This window comes from Hordeum vulgare, chromosome 2H, assembly GCF_904849725.1.
Source record: "Hordeum vulgare subsp. vulgare chromosome 2H, MorexV3_pseudomolecules_assembly, whole genome shotgun sequence".
NCBI lineage: Eukaryota > Viridiplantae > Streptophyta > Magnoliopsida > Poales > Poaceae > Hordeum > Hordeum vulgare.
In genome coordinates, this window is record NC_058519.1 from 514,875,974 (window position 1) to 514,895,023 (window position 19,050).

General features: G+C 41.4%; 2 protein-coding genes across 4 annotated transcripts; both read right to left on the reverse strand.

The window, feature by feature from the left end:
- Positions 1–8,481: 8,481 nt before the first annotated feature.
- LOC123426937 (F-box protein At5g39250) lies at positions 8,482–13,123 on the reverse strand. Of its 3 annotated transcripts, XM_045110859.1 has the most exons (3): positions 13,032–13,123; positions 12,669–12,755; positions 8,482–9,439 (listed from the first exon to the last, which is right to left on the reverse strand). In XM_045110859.1, exon 3 carries the CDS (start codon positions 9,377–9,379, stop codon positions 8,627–8,629), a length of 753 nt encoding a protein of 250 aa, XP_044966794.1. In that variant the 5' UTR covers positions 9,380–9,439; positions 12,669–12,755; positions 13,032–13,123; the 3' UTR covers positions 8,482–8,626. The 3 variants fall into 3 exon arrangements, with proteins under 3 accessions (XP_044966794.1, XP_044966793.1, XP_044966792.1); XM_045110858.1 differs by lacking the exons at positions 12,669–12,755; positions 13,032–13,123 and adding an exon at positions 10,742–10,994 and having other exon boundaries at positions 8,482–9,433; XM_045110857.1 differs by lacking the exons at positions 12,669–12,755; positions 13,032–13,123 and adding an exon at positions 10,742–10,994.
- On the reverse strand, positions 12,864–15,664 carry LOC123426936 (pentatricopeptide repeat-containing protein At4g39952, mitochondrial-like). The gene has a single exon (XM_045110856.1). It carries the CDS (start codon positions 15,632–15,634, stop codon positions 13,307–13,309), a length of 2,328 nt encoding a protein of 775 aa, XP_044966791.1. The 5' UTR covers positions 15,635–15,664; the 3' UTR covers positions 12,864–13,306.
- Between the last annotated feature and the right edge of the window lie 3,386 nt (positions 15,665–19,050).

Below are 19,050 nucleotides of genomic sequence, written 5' to 3' on the forward strand. Positions count from 1 at the left end.
AGGGAAATACTTACCCACTTTGTGATGCGTTTACATGTTCCTCTTCACAGAAAACCCGACGCAAATCATGAGTATGAGCCATCTCCAAAGGCTCTAACTTTGGCAAGTGCGTCATTTTCCTCGCAAAGGCCATTCGAGCTCCCTCGATGCAGACTGAATGCTTCATGACGTCAATTCCAGGTGAAGCAGCAATCAACTTTTGAACCAGGACAAAGTAGCTACTAGGAATGGCTCAGTCGGCCACAACCTGATGCACAAGTCCTTCCAGGAGAAGTTGTTTGTTCTTTTGTGTGCAACCGCTGAAGACGGTTCTGGATTTATATTCCTATTGGTTCGATAAACCTTGATTTCATAACTGAGGGAAATACTTACCCACTTTGTGTTGCGATTACCCATTCCTCTTCATGGAACCCAACGCACATCACGAGTATCAGGAAGGATTTTTGGCGCCGTTGCCGGGGAATATCATCACCAACTATCAAGTAACTCCACACAAAATTTCATTCACTTGTTCCTATTTTTGTTTGCTGGTATATTTATTTTGTATCCTATAAAAAATAAAAATACAAAAACATTTATCTTTGCTTGTTTAGCTTGTCACTAGATTGCATGTTCGCTCTCTAGTTTGCTTGTTCCACTTGTTACTTTGCTCGCGTAGTCACCATGTCTCAAGATACTACTAATTTGTGTGACTTCTCAAATACTAATAATAATGATTTTATTAGTACTCCTATACCCCCGCCACTAGTGCATATCCTTTTGATATTAATGCTTCACTCCTTAATCTTGTCATGAATTTTGGGAAGTCCTAATGAGGATCCCGCTTCACATCTCAATACTTTTGTGGAACTTTGTGATATGCAAAAGAAAAAGGACCTGGAAAATTATATTGTTAAATTAAAATTATTTCCTTTTTCACTTAGAGATAAAACAAAATCTTGGTTTTCATATTTGCCACATAATAGTATTGGAACATGGGATAAGTGTAAAGGTGCTTTCATTGCCAAGTATTTTCCTCCTGCTAAGATCATATCCCCAAGGAATCAAATAATGAATTTTAAACAGGAAGAACATGAACATGTTGCGCAAGCTTGGGATAGAATTAAGTTGATGATAAGAAATTGTCCAACTCACGGTTTAAACTTGTGGATGATTATTCAAAATTTCTACGCCGGACTAAAATTTTCATCCAGAAATCTTCTAGATTCTACCTTACGTAGTACCTTCATGGAGGTGACCCTAGGAGAGTCCACTAAACTTATGGACAACATCATGGTCAACTATTCTCCATGGTAGACCGAACGAGCTCCGATAGGTAAGAAGGTAAATTCTGTTGAAGAAATCACTAGTTTGAATGAAAAAGTGGATGCTCTTATGAACTTGGTTGCCAATAAAAATGCTCATGTTGATCCCAATTATATACCTTTGTCTACCTTGATTGAACAAAATAATTATGCTATTGATGTTAACTTTGTCTCTCAAAATAATTTTAACAACAATGCTTATAGAGGTAATTTCAATCCTAGGCTGTATCCTAGTAATTCTTCCAACAACTATAAAAATTCTTACGTTGACTCCTATGGGAATTATTCTACAAATTCTAGTATGATACCCTCTGATATTGAGAACATAATTGAGGAATTCATTAATTCTCAAAAGGTTTTCAATACCATGGTAGAAGAAAAATTGCATATTATCAATACTTTGGCTAAAATGTGGATAGAATTGCTCTTGATGTAGAAACTCTTAAATGTAAAACTTTTCCTCCCAATCATAATTTTAATGATACTATTAAATCTATCCAAGTTTCAATCAACGAGAGTAAGGAGAGGAGCGCTAAACTGAAAGCTAAGTGAGAATTCCTAGAAAAGGCTCTTCCACTCGGTTTTTACCATAATCATGGTGAAGACCTTAAAATGATTGGTACTTCTCCTATTGAATCTTTGTTTAATTATCTGAATACTAATTATAAAGGGACTAGAGATGATTCAACTCTAGTTAAGGAGCGTCCCGTTTTCTTGGAGGGTGATGATCTTAATAATAAAATTGAAAAAGTGGGTTTAGAGAGGTCAAAACTTTAAATAGTGACGTGCCCACTATATTGGATTACAAGTACTTTAATTATTATAAGTGTTCTTTAGTATAATGTATTTCCTTTCTGCAATCCATTATTATCTCACCTAATGCTTATGAACATAATAAAGCTTTTACTCAACATATAGTAGAAGCTATGGTAAAAGCTTATGATGAGAAACTTGAGCTTGAAGTTTCTATTCCTAGAAAGTTGCATGATGAGTGGTAACCTACTATTAAAATTAATATAAATAAATATGAATGCAATTATTTGTGTGACATTAGTGCTAGTGCTTCAACTATACGGTGAGCTTTGTGTGATGTGCTTGGTCTCACTAATATTGAAGAGTGTTCCCTTAACTTGCATCTTGCGGATTCTGCCATTAAGAAACCCTTAGGTAGAATTAATGATGTGATTATTATTGAAAACAAAGATTATGTACATGCATATTTTATAGTCTAAATATTGATTGCAATCCTACTTGTCCTATTATACTCCGAAGACCTTTCCTACGAACTATAGGTGCAATCATTGATATGAAAGAGGGCAACATAAGGTTCCAATTCCCATTAAATAAAGGAATATAACACTTCCCGAGAAAGATAATAAAACCACCTTATGAGTCTATGATGAGGTCCACTTATGGATTAAATGTCAAAGATGACAACACTTGAAACTATGCAATATGCCCAGCTAGGGGCGTAAAACAATAGCGCTTGTTGGGAGGCAAACCAATAGTTATCTTTATTTTTTTTACTTTACTTTGTGTTAGTGTGTGATAACATGATTATTTCCTTTGTAATGATTGTGTTTTTATGTTTCAATTAGTGTTTGTGCCAAGTAAAGCCTTTGGGATGATTTGCATGATGAGTAGAATTGATACGGTGGAAAAACATAAACTTTGACGCGGAGTGCAGAATTTCTCTAATTTTACTGGAACGTCTTTTTAAGAAGAATTTTTAACACAATACTTATATACAAATTCCCTAGGTCTTCCAAATGTTTCAGAATTTTTGGAGTTACAAAACTATGGCAATTAAATATATTACTACAGACTGTTCTGTTTTTTGGATGCATAGTTTGCTTGTTTTGATTATGCTATGGATTATATCGAGGGGTATAAGCCATGGAGAAGTTAGAATATAGTACCTTATGCTAAAAATAAAAGAAGAATCAACTTATAACAGTACCTAAAAGTGTTTATTATGTTGCCTATACTAACGGATCTCACGAAGTTTTGTTGAGTTTTGTGTGATTGAAATTTTCAAGTTTTGGGTATTATCTCGATGGACAAAGGAAAGAGAAGTGGAAAGAGCCTGAGCTTGGGGATGCCCAAGGCACCCCAAGGTAATATTATAGGAATACTCAAGCGTCTAATCTTGGGGATGCCGTGGGAAGGCATCCCCTCTTTCGTCTGAATCCATCGGTATGTTACTTGGGGCTACATTTTTATTCATCACATGATCCGAGTTTATGCTTGGAGCGTCATTTGCTTTTGTTTACTTTTACTTTCAATTTGCCACAATCATTGTTTGCTGGACACACCTATCCCAGAGAGAGAAACCACCATCATGATTTGTTAGAATACTCTATGTGCTTCACTTATATCTTTTGAGCTTAGCGGTTGCTCTAGTACTCCACTTATATATTTTTGAGCACGGTGGCGTGTAGATTTTATAGAAATAATATGATCTCGTTCTTCACTTATATTTGTTTGAGATTTAGTAAATAGTGATGGTAATTTGCATGGGTCATAAGACTAGATAAAAAATAATGTGTTCACTAAGTGATAATTAAAAGAATCATGTAGCACATATATAGAAATTGTGGTTAATGATATTGATGTGGTGATATGAAAAGGTGGGAGTGCATAATATTAATTCAGAGAGGTGTTGATATTAAGAGATGTTAAAACTTTTTGAACATCTGAAAAATTAATAGGGCATGGTGATGATGTGGCAGCATTCCTATCCCTCGTTGAAAACCTAGTGTTGTTTCGAGTCAGAGTCGCGTGATGGTTAATTCCTACCAACCTTCTCCCTCGGGGAATGCGAGTAGTACTTTGATTTGTGATAAGACTAATAAAACTTTGCAATAAGTATATGAGTTCTTTATGACTAATGTGACACCATGGACATACGCAATCTCACCTCCTCATATTTGCTAGCCTCTCTAGTCCCACGCATAGCCCATTCTCACCTCGAGGACTCGTGCAACTTTCGTCGGTGCATACAAACCCCGTGACATGATACACTCTGTTCCACATAAGCCTTATTATATCCCCCTCAAAACATCTACCATACCTACCTATTATGGAATTTCCATAGCCATTCTGAGATATATTGCCATGCAAATTCCATCGTCACTTCACATGACTACTTCGTTCATCATCATATTGCTTTGCACGATCATATAGAGCCGACATGGTATTTGTGGCAAAGCCACCATTCATAATAGAATTTGTGGCAAAGCCACCAAAAATCATATGCTAAATACATGTCATGCTAAATCATTGCACATCATGGTACACTTCTAAAGGCATTCATATTGGAGTTATGTTGCTTCATTCATCATATCGAGTTATCCGTGAGTTGTAAGTAAATAAAAGGGTGACGGTCATCATTTTTAGAGCATTGTTCGAGTGAGGAAATAAAGATGGGGGAGGACAAATGAGCCCACCATTAAAAAAATGAGAGAAAAAGAGAGAAGGGACTTTGCTACTATCCTTTACCACACTTGTGCCTCAAAGTGGCACCATGTCCATTATGTAGAGGGTCTCATGTTGCATCATTCATATGCTAGTGGGAATAAAAAAATTATAAACTTGGCTTGTATATTCCAATAACGGGCTTCCTCAAATGCCTGAGGTCTTCATGAGCAAGCAAGTTGGATGCACACCCCACCTAGCTTCAGTGGAGCTTTCATACACTTATAGCTCTAGTGCATCGTTTGCATGGCAATCCCGACTCCTTGTGTCAATATAAATCGATGGGTATCTCCATAACCCGTTGGTATGCCTAGTTGATACGAGACTATCTTGTTCACTTTTCAACCCCTTTGAAACCTACCACGTTACTCTATTCCACCTATATGCTATGTCCAATGGTTCACGCTCATTTATTGCGTGAAGAATAAAAAGTTGATGCATATTGAAAAAGTATGATCCAATTGCCTCATTTGGACACCGTGGTCCTTGACATTTGTAGTTTTGTGATGAAGATGGAGCCATGCCTTGCTAATATAATAAAGACGAAAAGGGTTGAAACAATCTTTGAGGATCGTACACTTTGAAAAATTAATTGTTTTGCTGCTTGTACTTATAAATATTGTTGTGTTAATACTTGTTAATTCATCGATTCTCAGTGAGCATACATGCATAATAATACATCATGGATATCATGTTACATCAAAAATTCAGTTTTTATCATTTACCTACTCGAGGACGAGCAGGAATTAAGCTTGGGGATGCTTGATATGTCTCCAACGTATCTATAATTTTTTATTGTTCCATGCTATCATGTTATCATTCTAGAACACTTTTTATGAACTTATCTACCAATTTATATTATTTCTAAGCATTAACCTATTGACCCAGTGCCTAGTGCCACTTGTTGTTTTCTACATGTTTTTCCACTTTTCAGGTTCTAATACCAAACGAATCCCAATTGTCCTAAAACTTTTTGTGAATTTTTTCTGGACCAAAACAAGACCATGGAGCATCGAAAGAAGGCCGAGAGGCACACAAGGCCCTCACAAGCCACCAAGGCACGGCCTAGGGGGCGCGGCCTGATGGCTTGTGGCCCCCTTGTGGCTCCCCAGACCCCATTCTCTAGCTTATAAAGTCCTATTTACCTTAAAAACTCCAGAGGAGGTCCCAAAACTCTTTTTACACCCCCACAAGTCTCTGTTCCAACGGGAGGCCATCTAGACCTCCGTTCTCGCACTCTTTTGGAGGGGGATCGATCACGGAGGACTTCTTCATCAACCTTGCTACTCTCATGATGATGTGTTTGTAGTTCACCACAGACCTACGGGTCCATAGCAGTACCTAGATGGCATATATCTCTCTTTGATCTTCAATATAATGATTATCACATCGTTGCTTTGATCCATATGATGTAACTCTTTTGTACGGTGCGTTTGTTGGGATCCGATGAATTGTGGGTTTATGTTTAGATTATTCATGAGAAATATTTGAGTCTCCACTGATATATAATATTATTCTTATGTGCATGATTATGATAGCTTCGTAATTCTCTCCGGTCTATTGAAATAGTTTGGCCAACTAGATTGATATTTCTTCGGTGATAGAGGTATGTTGTAGTAGGTTTAAGCTAGCGAGTTTCTATATCCCAGTGACAGAAGGGGACAAGTTGCATCTTTGTGTTGCTGCCACTAAGAGTAAAACGATGAGGTTTATTCATATTATTTGAGTTTACTTTGTCTACATCATGTCATCTTACTTCAAGCATTACTTTGTTCGTCATGAACTTAATACATAGAGAGGCAAGCATAGAAGCGCTCTTGAAGTGAAGTAATAGAAATAGGTGCAAGCAGGAGTTGACCTATTTGTTTATGGACGTGATGCCTATATTTACATGATCATTGCCGTGAAAATTGCATAACTATCCGCTCTTCTATAAATTTCCCAATAGTAATTTGTTCACCCACCACATGCTATTTTTTATGAGAGATGCCATTAGGGAAAGCTATGCCCCCGGGTCTACTCACAACATATTACTAAAACCTCCAATACAATGGTGACATTTATTTACTTTTATTTTATTTTGCAATTCATAATTATCTACACACCTAATTCGCTTGCAAATAACGAGACCAAGGGGATTGTCAGCCCTCTTGCCCGCGTTGGATGCAAACTGTTTGTTCTTTTGTGTGCAATCGGTGAAGACGGTTGTGGATTGATATTCCTATTGGTTCAATAAATCTTAGTTTCATAACTGAGGGAAATGCTTACCCTCTTTGTGCTGCGATCACCCGTTCATCATCACGGAAAAACCCAATGCAGATCATGAGTATCAGGGCCGTAAGCCACACAACAATGTTACTAAAGTTTTTCAAGTACTAGACTCAACTTCGGTCAAAGAATTGGAAGGAGAGTTACCTACAGGCAGTCGGCTCTGATACCAACTTGTGACCTCCGAGCTTAATCGTACGTTAATTATAGAAGCAAATGCGTACGATCAAGATTAGGGACGCATGAAAATTTATTTGGAATTGATTTAAATCAAAAGGCATTTAATAATTGAGTTGGCATGTGTTTATAATTATTTTAAGGCACGAGATGACTTGATAAAATAGGGTTTTATATTTTATAATTACCATATGAATATTTGGAATCTAACTATGATTTTGGATTTCATGTTTGCAAAAATATTTATTCCACTTATTATTTTGATTTTGAATTTTAAAGAGAATTTATAATGAGATATGATTCAAAGGTTGATCATGCACTGTTTTAGCAAAAGCATCTAGCTTAATCTTCACCATCACCGTAGCCTAATTACAATGATTATTGTAGCTTAATCCAACGATGTCACAGTGAGGCGGAATGCTATACAAACAAGTACAAAGCGCGAGGAAGAGATGGAGGCGCATATTCTTAAACTTGATGAGGACCGGTTGATGCAAGAAAAGATAGCCGAGGAAAACTATTGATGATGTAGGATTCCAGTAACATGGATCCAATGTCAATATCATTTTTGGGAGTTCACGCGGGCAGCGATCATCGTCCTAGGATGGCATGGAGCGCTGAGCACACAAGGGGAGGGGACAATGCACATAATAGAGGGGTCATCAGCGACATGTGATTTGTACATGTCAGTTGAATGCACATGATGCTTTATCTTTTATTTTATTCATGCAATTTGTTTGGAAAATGTGTGCACGATCCTTTTGGAATGACATGGAACGTTTAATTCAAACATGTGAACGAAAAAAAAAATCTTGAAGGCCGCAACATTGACTATGATTTTGTACATCGTCTCGGCAAACTTCAAAATTTGATGGAGCACACTTCATATGTGTTTTGAAGAGTGCACATACGGGCGACTGTGCTAGAGTTTATATAAGCTCCCTAGAAAGGGAACAACACTCCTAGCACTACTACTCTCTCCACCAAATTTCATGAGAAAAAGCAAATATAGTAAGCTAGAAAATCCTAACAAAAGTTAAAAAATAAATCAAATGGCAGGTACAAAAACTCAAATAAAATGTCAATGCACCAACGAACAAATGATGGTCATGCAATAGCCGGCAAATATACTACAGTATAATTGTCGCTGATTTAGTACAAACAATTATCCATAGAAGCCAAATCTACTATGGGGCCAAAAGACAGTCTTCAAGCCATGCTGGCTAAATCAGTCAATACCAAATAATGAACGGTATATGAAAAACCAATGGGCGCACATCGCCATTTTATTCCAACATCTTAAAGCATATATATTTCAGTACTACAACAGGAGATGATCAACATATCATGAACATTCTTTACATGCCTCAAAGGCTCAAATCACAACTAAAAGGTAGCTTTTATTTCCAATCAAGCATGTCTAAGAGCCACAAGATCTCAGGCTCGGACCTTGCCGCATCACAAAAATCTAGTTCAATACCAAATACCTCTATAGTGTTTGTTCCTTTATACAGGAAAAGCAAGGACATCCACGCCCGGATGTCTGATATGAAAGGGTGTCTGGGCGAAAACCTGAGATATTCATATGCCAATGCTCGTGCTGCATTGCTGTCAATGTAATCAAAACTTGACGTATTAATTATGCAACTCATCTTGTTGGTGTCCTTACGGTGAGCAAGAACAGACACGGTGATGGATGGCCCCATAGGGACTGTCAGCTTGGGTTCGACTTCCATCATCAAAATGCAGTCTGCGGCATTCAGGTGTGCAACAAGTACATCTGGTATTCCGCTGGGTGTGTTCTGTAGACCTGCTCTAAGAATGCAGCCTGAAACTGCTTGAGAGAAGATCAATGATCCCTCAAGCCACATGTCAATGTAAAACACCAGATCCTTGAAAGTGAGCTTAGGTACAGGAAGATGCACTGTCTTCCGTGGCTTGGAGAATGTTAAATAGAGCTTTTGGAAGTTTGTGTCAGAAGGAGGCTGCTTGCAGATGGAAGGCCATTTCCGTGAGCAGATGCATTTCCAGAAGTAATCATCCTTTGCAATTTCACACCATTGGCGGCATACAAGCATGCAAAAGACCAAGTCTTTACCATCCAGTAGAGGGAAAACAGCCTTGAGAACCTCACCAGGAAATCCATTTTCCATTCTCAATCACTGAACTTCACCAGGAATGCCTGTACCCTCTAGGATGTAGACAGGCTTCAGCTACAAACAAATACCGATTAATTCATGCCCAGTCAAAAATTAAAGTAGCATGACTACTGTTATCTTTTAATTCACTATAATCTGAATCTGCAACAATGATAATCGTAGAAGAGTATACCTAGACTAAGCAGAACATGGACTAATGGCTATTGCTAGAACATAGTCCATATAAATAGCTTCCATGTTCAAGATCAATAATGATTTGGAAATGTGATGTCTGTTGGAGTTGGGGGCTAAACCACACAAGAAATACAGAAGAAATAAATGATCAATTTGATTAACATGTAGGCTTTCAAATAATACCGGCACTAATGAAAAATACATTTGTTTCTGAGTTACAACCAAATGATCCAACCGATTACCACAAATAGTTGCTATGATCAATCTGATTTGACACAATATACCACATTGAGCATTCACTATGGTGCCTTGAAGGGTAGATGTTCAACTTCACAGCAAAACATGGTCCTATTTGTGTTGTTGATCAATATACCCCGTCCGTAAAGAAATATAAGAGCGTTTAGATCACTAAACTAGTTATCTAAACACTCTTATATTTCTTTACAGAGGGAGTACTTATTGAGGAACACCAAAACTCTGGAGTTGAGGAAAGCACATCCTCACAAAACAAAATGTTCCCATTTTAGGCATAGAACAAAATTTAAAATATATCTCATTTTCAGTTTTGGTCTGCAGTCTGGCATAAGAGCATGGTTCCTCAAAAGCACAAACCAAACCAAGACACCCCAACTCTTTATTGATAATGCATCATGTACATGTTAATCTTCCAACAGATTCAATTATCATCAACCACTCCAATCTATGACTATGAGTAAGCCAATGGAATTCCGCAACTAGTACTCCCTCCGTTCATAAATATAAGCCCTTTTAGAGATTCCAATATGGACTACATACGGAGCAAAATGATTGAAACTACACTCTAAAATATGTCTAAATGCATCCGTATGTAGTTTGCATTAAAATCTCTAGAAAGACTTATATTTAGGAATGGAGGGAGTATATACCACATGAGCACGATAATTCTACCTGTACAAGTTTATCAAACTTATGTACGATTGCCGGCAACAATCAGTGAGGTAATCAAACAACTAGTGTGCTGAAGAAGAAACAAGCTCTAAAACATACTACCAACTTCCTCAATATACAAGATAAAAAAATCAAACGTTGAACATATTTTACTTGACTTTTGCCTAGCCACGGGGTCAGCGGTTGCCCGAATTCGGGAACAATTCTGTGAACAAAAAGAAGGGGGTGTAGAGGACGGGAAGTAAAGGAACCCACCGTGGCGAGGAAGAACCGTCGGTAAGGCGGCCCCCCGGAGTAGATCTGCAGAGGCTCGAGAGGATGAAAGGATGGGCGTCGATCTGGTAGCGATGGAAAACGGGGTGGCAACGTCGGGGGAGGAGGGGGGCGCAGGGGAAGAGAGGTCGCCGTTGCCGGAGAGATTCGCCCATAGACAAACGAGGAGGAGCAGGATCGGTTTCCGGGAATGGGAGAGGAACGGGGACCGGGAGGTTCTCAGTGTCGGTCAGAGAAGCCAGGGTATCCCAAAGTCAGGCTGTCACATGTGCGTTGGGCCGTATGCGCCGATGGGTCAGATTTGTGTATGTACCCGCCGCCCAGACGTGTCTGAAGCCCAAAAATCGAGTCGACTCACAAGAATGGCAGTGTCATTCCTTTGCTTTCGGCTGCTGTCTACTCCTGATTTTCTCCTCTATTTTTTCTCCTCAACAGATTAAAAATATATTATTGAAGATAAGTAACATATTTTAAAACTATATTATTATTGATAATAAGCTCCATAGATTCAAAAAATGCTCTTGAGGTTTAAAAAGTTCATGAAATCTAAAAAATGTTCAGGAATTTTAAAAAATACAGGACCTTTTAAAATGTTCAGAATTTTTAAAAAAATGTTCACAAATTTAGAAATAAACACGAATTTTAAGAAAAGGTAAAAGAACAAGAAAAAACAAGAAAACTGACAAACGAAAAAAAATCTCCAAAAATCAGTAGAAGAGAAGAAAGACCCGAGAAACAAAAAAAAAGAAGTCCAGATCCGCCAGCTCACGTGCAAGAGATGATGGCACAAAGATAGTACAAAGTTGCGTCATTTATTTTGGGACGGAGGGAGTATATAGGTACAAGTTATCAATAGTTTCAAATATGAGAAACATTAGGTGTGTAATTTTGATAATCATATGATAATCATAAATATTCAAGTTATTCATAATTTTATCCTTCACTAAGATTCATATGATCCGACTAGAAAGAATGAGTCGTTTGCTTTTGATAATATTAACAAGAACACACTTGTAAAGATGATGAAGCGCGTGAAAGAACAATTAGTTAAGTAAACATGCCCGATAATGTGGAATAGTGAGTTGTGGGGCACTGGGGCATACATCTTCACCTTTGTATGGTGCTTTTGACATTAACAGTTGGAGCATCATAACAGTTCTTGTGATCATGGCAAAAGATGCAAATGTATCAGTATTCAGTAAGCATGCCATCCACCTTGGCTGAACCATGAAGAATTACCTCTTATATTACATATAGATGAGACAATAAACCAATGAGGGGCATTTCCCCCAAGCAATGCTATTTCCTTTACGAGCGTAACCTTTAGGATTGAAACCATTACAATGTGACAAAACTTGCATAGATGATACGTCATTCCCAAAGTTGAACAGGCTCTATGTAAATGAGCAATTGATGTCACTAAGGAGCAGAGTTTTGATCCAGCTAGACCACTATACACTTTGTTTTACAAAACCAATGCTGTCTCATTAGACGCAGGTTAACTCCAGTCATTTTTTTGTATTTATCCACCGCAAAAAAAAATGTTGTATTTATAGGCCATGTGGGGACAATAGCATATAAACTGAGTGTTCCAGCACGGGCTCATATTTGCAATCCTTTTCATGTGAGTCTTTTGAAGTGCTTCCATGTTGATCCATCAGATGTGCCACCAGCATTAACGTTGGTTTATCACGTTCAGATAATCCTGAGGCAAATGAAGTCTTGGGGCATGGTAGCAAGTGGTGTTCAGATTTTTTTTGGTACAATGGGAAGAAAAGATCAAGGATTTTCAGCTCAAAGACGAGCGGCTTGAGGAGGCGGGGAGTAATGTCATATGCACAAAAATAGTTCCAAGATGTACATATTTGCAAGCAAACTCCAAAAGTGGAATAGGTTCCAGTTGAGTTACCTGCTATCTTCTTCCAGTGGATCTGAACATTTTCATACACCTTTTGCTCATCGAAGTGGCCTATATAAAATTCTTTAGAATTTTCTTCTGCAGAAGTGTAAATCATCATGTCATGTACTTTAAGTGAATGAGAAGTTGCAGTGCGAACTTGAATGGCATTCAAAAAACAGACAAACAAGGCCAATTCAACATCTGTTTTAAATCCAGCAGGAATTTATCACAGCAATACGCAATTAGCTAACACTAATTATACATAAATGTATAATCGACATTGTTTTCCAATAACCCAGAGAATTATGGACTATAAGTTTAAGTAGAACTAAATGGCTTAGGAATAATGCGCCATCCAAGGGAGGAAGATACCTTTGCCGATATCAGCAACATCATCTTGGATAATAAGAGGACTTCTGCCCCCAATCTCTAATGAAACAGAATATTGAAGAACATAAATGCACAATGGATGCATACTTCACCGACTTCTTGGCTCTTGCAACAGACCTTAACCATTTGCGCTGGTAGCAGTCAGCTGGTCATTATATCTCTAAAGCTGATTCCAGAGTTAATGAAATGAACTAATGCGGTCAATTGGTTATTTACCCTTCTGCAGTCGCGGCTGTAGTTATGCCATAGCTGGTAACTCACCCCCAAACATCAACCGCACTCCAGCCCACACCTTTTTCCACTCCATGATTCTTCATCGTGTCTCTCAGTTTCTCTATCTCATCCCATTTTTCAGCACTACCATATGAATTCGACATTAATATATAGTACCCATCATTTCCTGGGTCAGAAGCAAAAGCTTTCTTTGCAACTCTTAACCCCATCTTGAAATTGTCATGCATTTTGCAGGCACTAAGCAAAGTTCCCCATACCCCACCATCAGGTTGTATTGGCATAGCCAAAATCATATCTTCTGCTTCTTGAAGATGCCCAGATTTCCCTAGGAGATCCACCATACATGCGTAATGTTTCAGGTTAGGTTCAAGGCAATATTCCCCCATTCTGATGAACAGCTTCCTGCCCTCATCAACATACCCTGCATGGCAGCAAGCAGACAGAATGGCAAGAAAAGTGACACTGTTAGGCTTAATACTTCCTCCCTCCATCTCATTAAATAATTGCAGTGCTTGTTTCACATCACCATGCATCCCATAGCCTGCCATCATCACATTCCATGTAACAACATCCCGTACGAGCATAGAATCAAAAATTCCTCTTGCAATTCCAAGTTGCCCACATTTACTATACATGTCAACAAGTGATGTACTAATAGATACATCAGATTCCAACCCCATATCTTTCACATGAGAATGTATCAGTTCTCCATGTTCCAGTGCAGCCAAATTTGCACAAGCTGAAATGACAGTAATCAAGGTTGATGAGTTCGGTTGGACACCTTCAGTGAGCATCTGATCATATAGTGACAAGGCATCATTTGAATGTCCTAGATGAGAATAGCTGGATAGGAGTGCATTCCAGGTGACAACATCCCTCCTCACTTTGGCCACACCAAATATTTTGTAAGCAAGGTCAAATTTGCCACATCTTCCATACATGCCAATTAATGCATTGGCAACTGAATTTTCATCAAGCAAGCACTTTGTTGAAAAACAATGAGCTGATTGACCTAACCGCAGTTTTCCTAGCCGTGAACAAGAAGTGATTGTGGAGACCAAGCTGTTGATGTCACACGAAAATTCATCACGATCTCTGCAATGCATTTCTCGGCACAATTCCAAGCATTTGACATCAAGTCCAGCTTTGCAGTATAGTACAACCATCAAATTCCATGATTCTGCATCTCGTTGATGCAAAACTCCAAAAACTTTGCCTGCATCATCCACCAATTCAAGTTTACCGTACATTGAAATCAAAGCATTGGCAACCAACAAACTGTCACCAAAATTTCTCTTAATTATAGCTGCATGAAATGCCTTCCCTCTATGCACATTTCCACTGTTCCCTAACCCTGAAAGTACACAGCTAACAAGAACTTCATCTGGCTGCAGACCAGACTCCTCCATCTCCTGGAACAACTCCACGGCCTCCCTATCAAGTCCTCTCCTACAATAGGCTCCAATCAAGCTAGTCCAGGTAACCACATCTTTTTCTGGCAACTCCGGGAATAAAACACGTGCATCCTCAGTCCTATCGCACTTTGAGTACATTGAGAAAAGCGTGGAAACCACCAACGCATAATCTGCAATCCCTTCCTTCACCGTGTACCCGTGCAAGCATCTCCCAGCAGACAGCTCACCAAGCACTCCGCAAGCTTCCAACCCACTCTCCATTGTCCGTGAATTTGGCCTCGCGCCGCCATCACCCGCTAGCTTAACCATCTGCAACAAGTATCTCATCCCCTTCTCACACTCGCCATTCCGAACGCACCCAGAGACCACCGCAGTCCACGTGATAACGTCCCTCTCAGCCATTTCGTCGAACAGCTTCGTAGCGTCGTCAATGCGGACACACCTGGCATACATGTACACCAGCGACGACGAGACGGCGATGGAACCGTCGCCTACCAGGAGGCCGAGCTTGACGGAGTAGGCGTGCACGGAGGAGCCGACCGGGAGGACCGCGAGCTCTGCGGCCGCAGAGGCGGCGATGGGGGCGGTGAACCGGGAAGGCCGCGCGCCAGAGGCGCACATGCGGCGGTGGGCGGAGAGCGCGGAGGCGAATTCGGAGGCGCAATGGTGGGAGCGGAGGAGGGAGTTCCAGAGGAAGGTGTCGGGACAGGGGGAGGCGGAGAAGGCGAGGGCGGCGAGGCCGGGGTGGCCGGAGGAGGAGTAGGCGGAGACGAGCTTGGCGGCGAAGTCGGGGCGGAAACAGAGGCCCGAGGTGGCAGCGAGAGCGTGCAGGCGGAGGAGCACGGGCAGCGGCGGAGGCGCCGACGACGGCGAGGCTAGGAAGCGGTAGAGGAGGCCCAGGTTCTTCAGGGTCAGAGGAGGACGAGAAGGCGGCATCGGTTTGCCGTTTGCTTGTTCAAACACGTTGATCAGCTGAAGTATGGGCAGTTGCCAGGAAAAAAATTGAGGACCAATCAAGCTGCTTTACTTGAACTCAAATGTCTGGGATCTCATCCGAGACCACATCTAAGGTAGGTATAGAAGAAGAACTTTGTAAACTGTGGCTGATGATACCATCAGACCCCGATTGGTTCGGCGTTTTCCAGCCCAAAACAAGTGTATTAGTTGGAGCTGTAGAAATATCCGGCTGGATCCTAAAATCGCGCTTGCTTCGGTTGTTTTAGTGGCGTTACAGCCAGAAGTTTTTACAGACCAAGCAAGAGGTGTATTCTCATCCGCCGGTTTTATACTTGTGGACGGTCCGTGAACTGCTACACCTGTAAAAACAAAACGAGTTTCCAAGCGGGAGATCAGACTTTTATAACTAACCTATGAGCGGCCTAATTTGCAATTCAAACATACCATGACACTTTGACATCACTAAATGCTCGCATCATTTCCTTAATCTCCTCCACACATGTCCCTGATGCCGACGGGTTTTTGTCCGCGTCTCCAAACATGCTTGCAAACAGTCGCAACCACCTAGTTATCTGTCTCCACGTGTAACTTCTGAACGTTGATTCCTGCAGCTCCACTGCCACTCCACTCCTAAAGCCCAAGCTCCACTTGAGTCTCTCCATAGCCCTCGACTTCTTTTTTGTCTCACTTTCATCCACTCTCGAATCCAACCCCAACCCTCGACAGTTTCAGGCTAGAATATTCATTGCTTTCGGCAGCCCTGGCTAGCTGGGTCGGCCGATATATCATATCGATTTGAGATATGGCCAAACACTATAGACGTTTTTTTGTGTGGTATCGCGAATAAACGTATCACTTCCAACTTGCATGTCTGGATCTCCCTTCACCACCCAATGTTGCTTTGGACGCCTTTTCCTGTCCCTGTCATATTTTGGCCAGGGCTCCTTGTACAGTGATGCTCATTATAGCCCGGTCTCAGTTTCCTTACATAATGACCCCTTCTTCTCTCCCTTTCTCTATACTAGCTTTAGCTCCCTCGTCGAGTAAATTACTCAAACCCAACACAACTGTGGCAAGGGTACTCCAAAATCATCACTTTTGCCAAAAATCATAAAAGACCATCACTTCTGCGTCAAGTGGATAACAAATTGCACTGATTATAGATTGAGCGCGTCTAACAGCAAAACTGACTAGTGGGACCCGTCTGCTCAGGCTGATGTGGCAAAGACTTATCATAGTAAATGTTTGACTTGGTGAGGTGGATGGGGGTCCCACCTGTCAGCCACACCTCTTGTCTTCTCTCTCATCTCCTTCTTCCTTTCCATAGGAGCGCTATCCGTGAAAGAACAACAGCGGCGGCTGACCCTACCCGCTCCAGCGAGGCCAAACCGCTGCGAGCTTGCGCCGCTGCCAGCTCCGGCGAGGTCGAGCCCTGCCTTCTCGGACGAGTACAAACCCCGCCCGCTACAGACAATCTGAACCCCTGAGTGTCGGCGCCCCTGCCCGCTCCGATGAGGTGGAATCCCCGCGTGTTTGCACCCTTGCTAACTCCGGCGAGGCACATGCCTCGCGTTCCCGCGCCTCTGGCAGCTCCGACGAAGTCGAGCCCCCACCCGCCCGCTGTAGGGGAACGTTGCATGGGAAACAAAAAAATTCCTATGCACACGAAGACCTATCATGGTGATGTCCATCTACGAGAGGAGATTAGATCTACGTACCCTTGTAGATCGCTCAGCGGGAAGCGTTAAGAAACGCGGTTGATGTAGTGGTACGTCTTCACGATCCGTCCCTCGAACCATCCCACGATCCGTCCAACGAACTGTCTCGCGATCCGTCCCACAATCCGTCCCGATCTAGCGCCGAACGGACGGCACCTCCGCGTTCAGCACACGTACAGCTCGATGACGATCTCAGCCTTCTTGATCCAGCAAGCAAGACAGAGAAGTAGATGAGTTCTCCGGCAGCGTGATGGCGCTCCGGTGGTGGTGATGATCTACTCCTGCAGGGCTCCTCCCGAGCTCCGCAGAAATCCGATCTAGAGGTAAAACTATGTGGAATAGGCTAGAGTTGCACGTGGTAAAGTTGTGTCTCAAAAAGCCCTAAACCACCAATATATATAGGAGGAGGGGAGGGGCTAGCCTTGGGGCACAAGGTCCCCAAGGGTGCGCCAGCCGCCAGGGAGGAGGGGGACTCCTCCTCCAATTCGGTTTGGGAAGGAGGAGTCCTCCTCTTCCTTCCCACCTCCGTCTTTCCTTTTTTTCTTCCTTTCCTTTGGTATTTTTACATGTGGCGCCATAGCCATCTTGGGCTGACTCCACCAGCCCACTAAATACTTGGTGCGCCACCCTAGGGCCTTGGGATCACTCCCGGCTGGGTGGGCCCCTCTCGGTAAATACGCGGAACCCATTCATCACTCCCGGTACACTGCCGGTAATGCCTGAAACTTTCCGGTGACCGAATGAAACCATCCTCCGTATCAATCTCCGTCTCCGGACCATTCCGGAAACCCTCGTGACGTCCGTGATCTCATCCGGGACTCCGAACAACATTCGGTAACCACACATATAACTCAACTATACTAAAACATCATCGAACCTTAAGTGTGCACACCCTGCGGGTTCGAGAACTTTGTAGACATGACCCGAGACACTCCTCGGTCAATATCCAATAGCGGGACCTGGATGCCCATATTGTATCCGACATATTCTTCAAAGATCTTATCGTTTGAACCTCAGTGCCAAGGATTCATATAATCCCGTATGTCATTCCCTTTGTCCTTCGGTATGTTACTTGCCCGAGATTCGATCGTCGGTATCTACATACCTATTTCAATCTCGTTATCGGCAAGTCTCTTTACTCGTTCCGTAATACAAGATCCCGTGATTTACACTTAGTCATATTGCTTGCAAGGCTTGTGTGTGATGTTGTATTACCAAGTGGGCCTCGAGATACCTCTCCGTTACACGGAGTGAAAAATCCCAGTCTTGATCCATACTAACTCAACGGACACATTCAGAGATACCTGTAGAGCACCTTTATAGTCACCCAGTTACGTTGCGAAGTTTGATACACACAAGGTATTCCTCCGGTGCCAGTGAGTTATATGATCTCATGGTCATAGGAATAAACACTTGACACGCAGAAAACAATAGCAATAAAATGACACGATCAATATGCTACGTTCATAGTTTGGGTCTAGTCCATCATATGATTATCCTAATGATGTGATCCAGTTATCAAGTGACAACACTTGCACATAGCCAGAAAACCTTGACTATCCTTGATCAACTGGCTAGCCAACTAGAGGCTTGCTAGGGACATTTTTTTGTCTATGTATCCACACATGTATCTATGTTTTCATTCAATACAATTATAGCATGGATAATAAACGATTA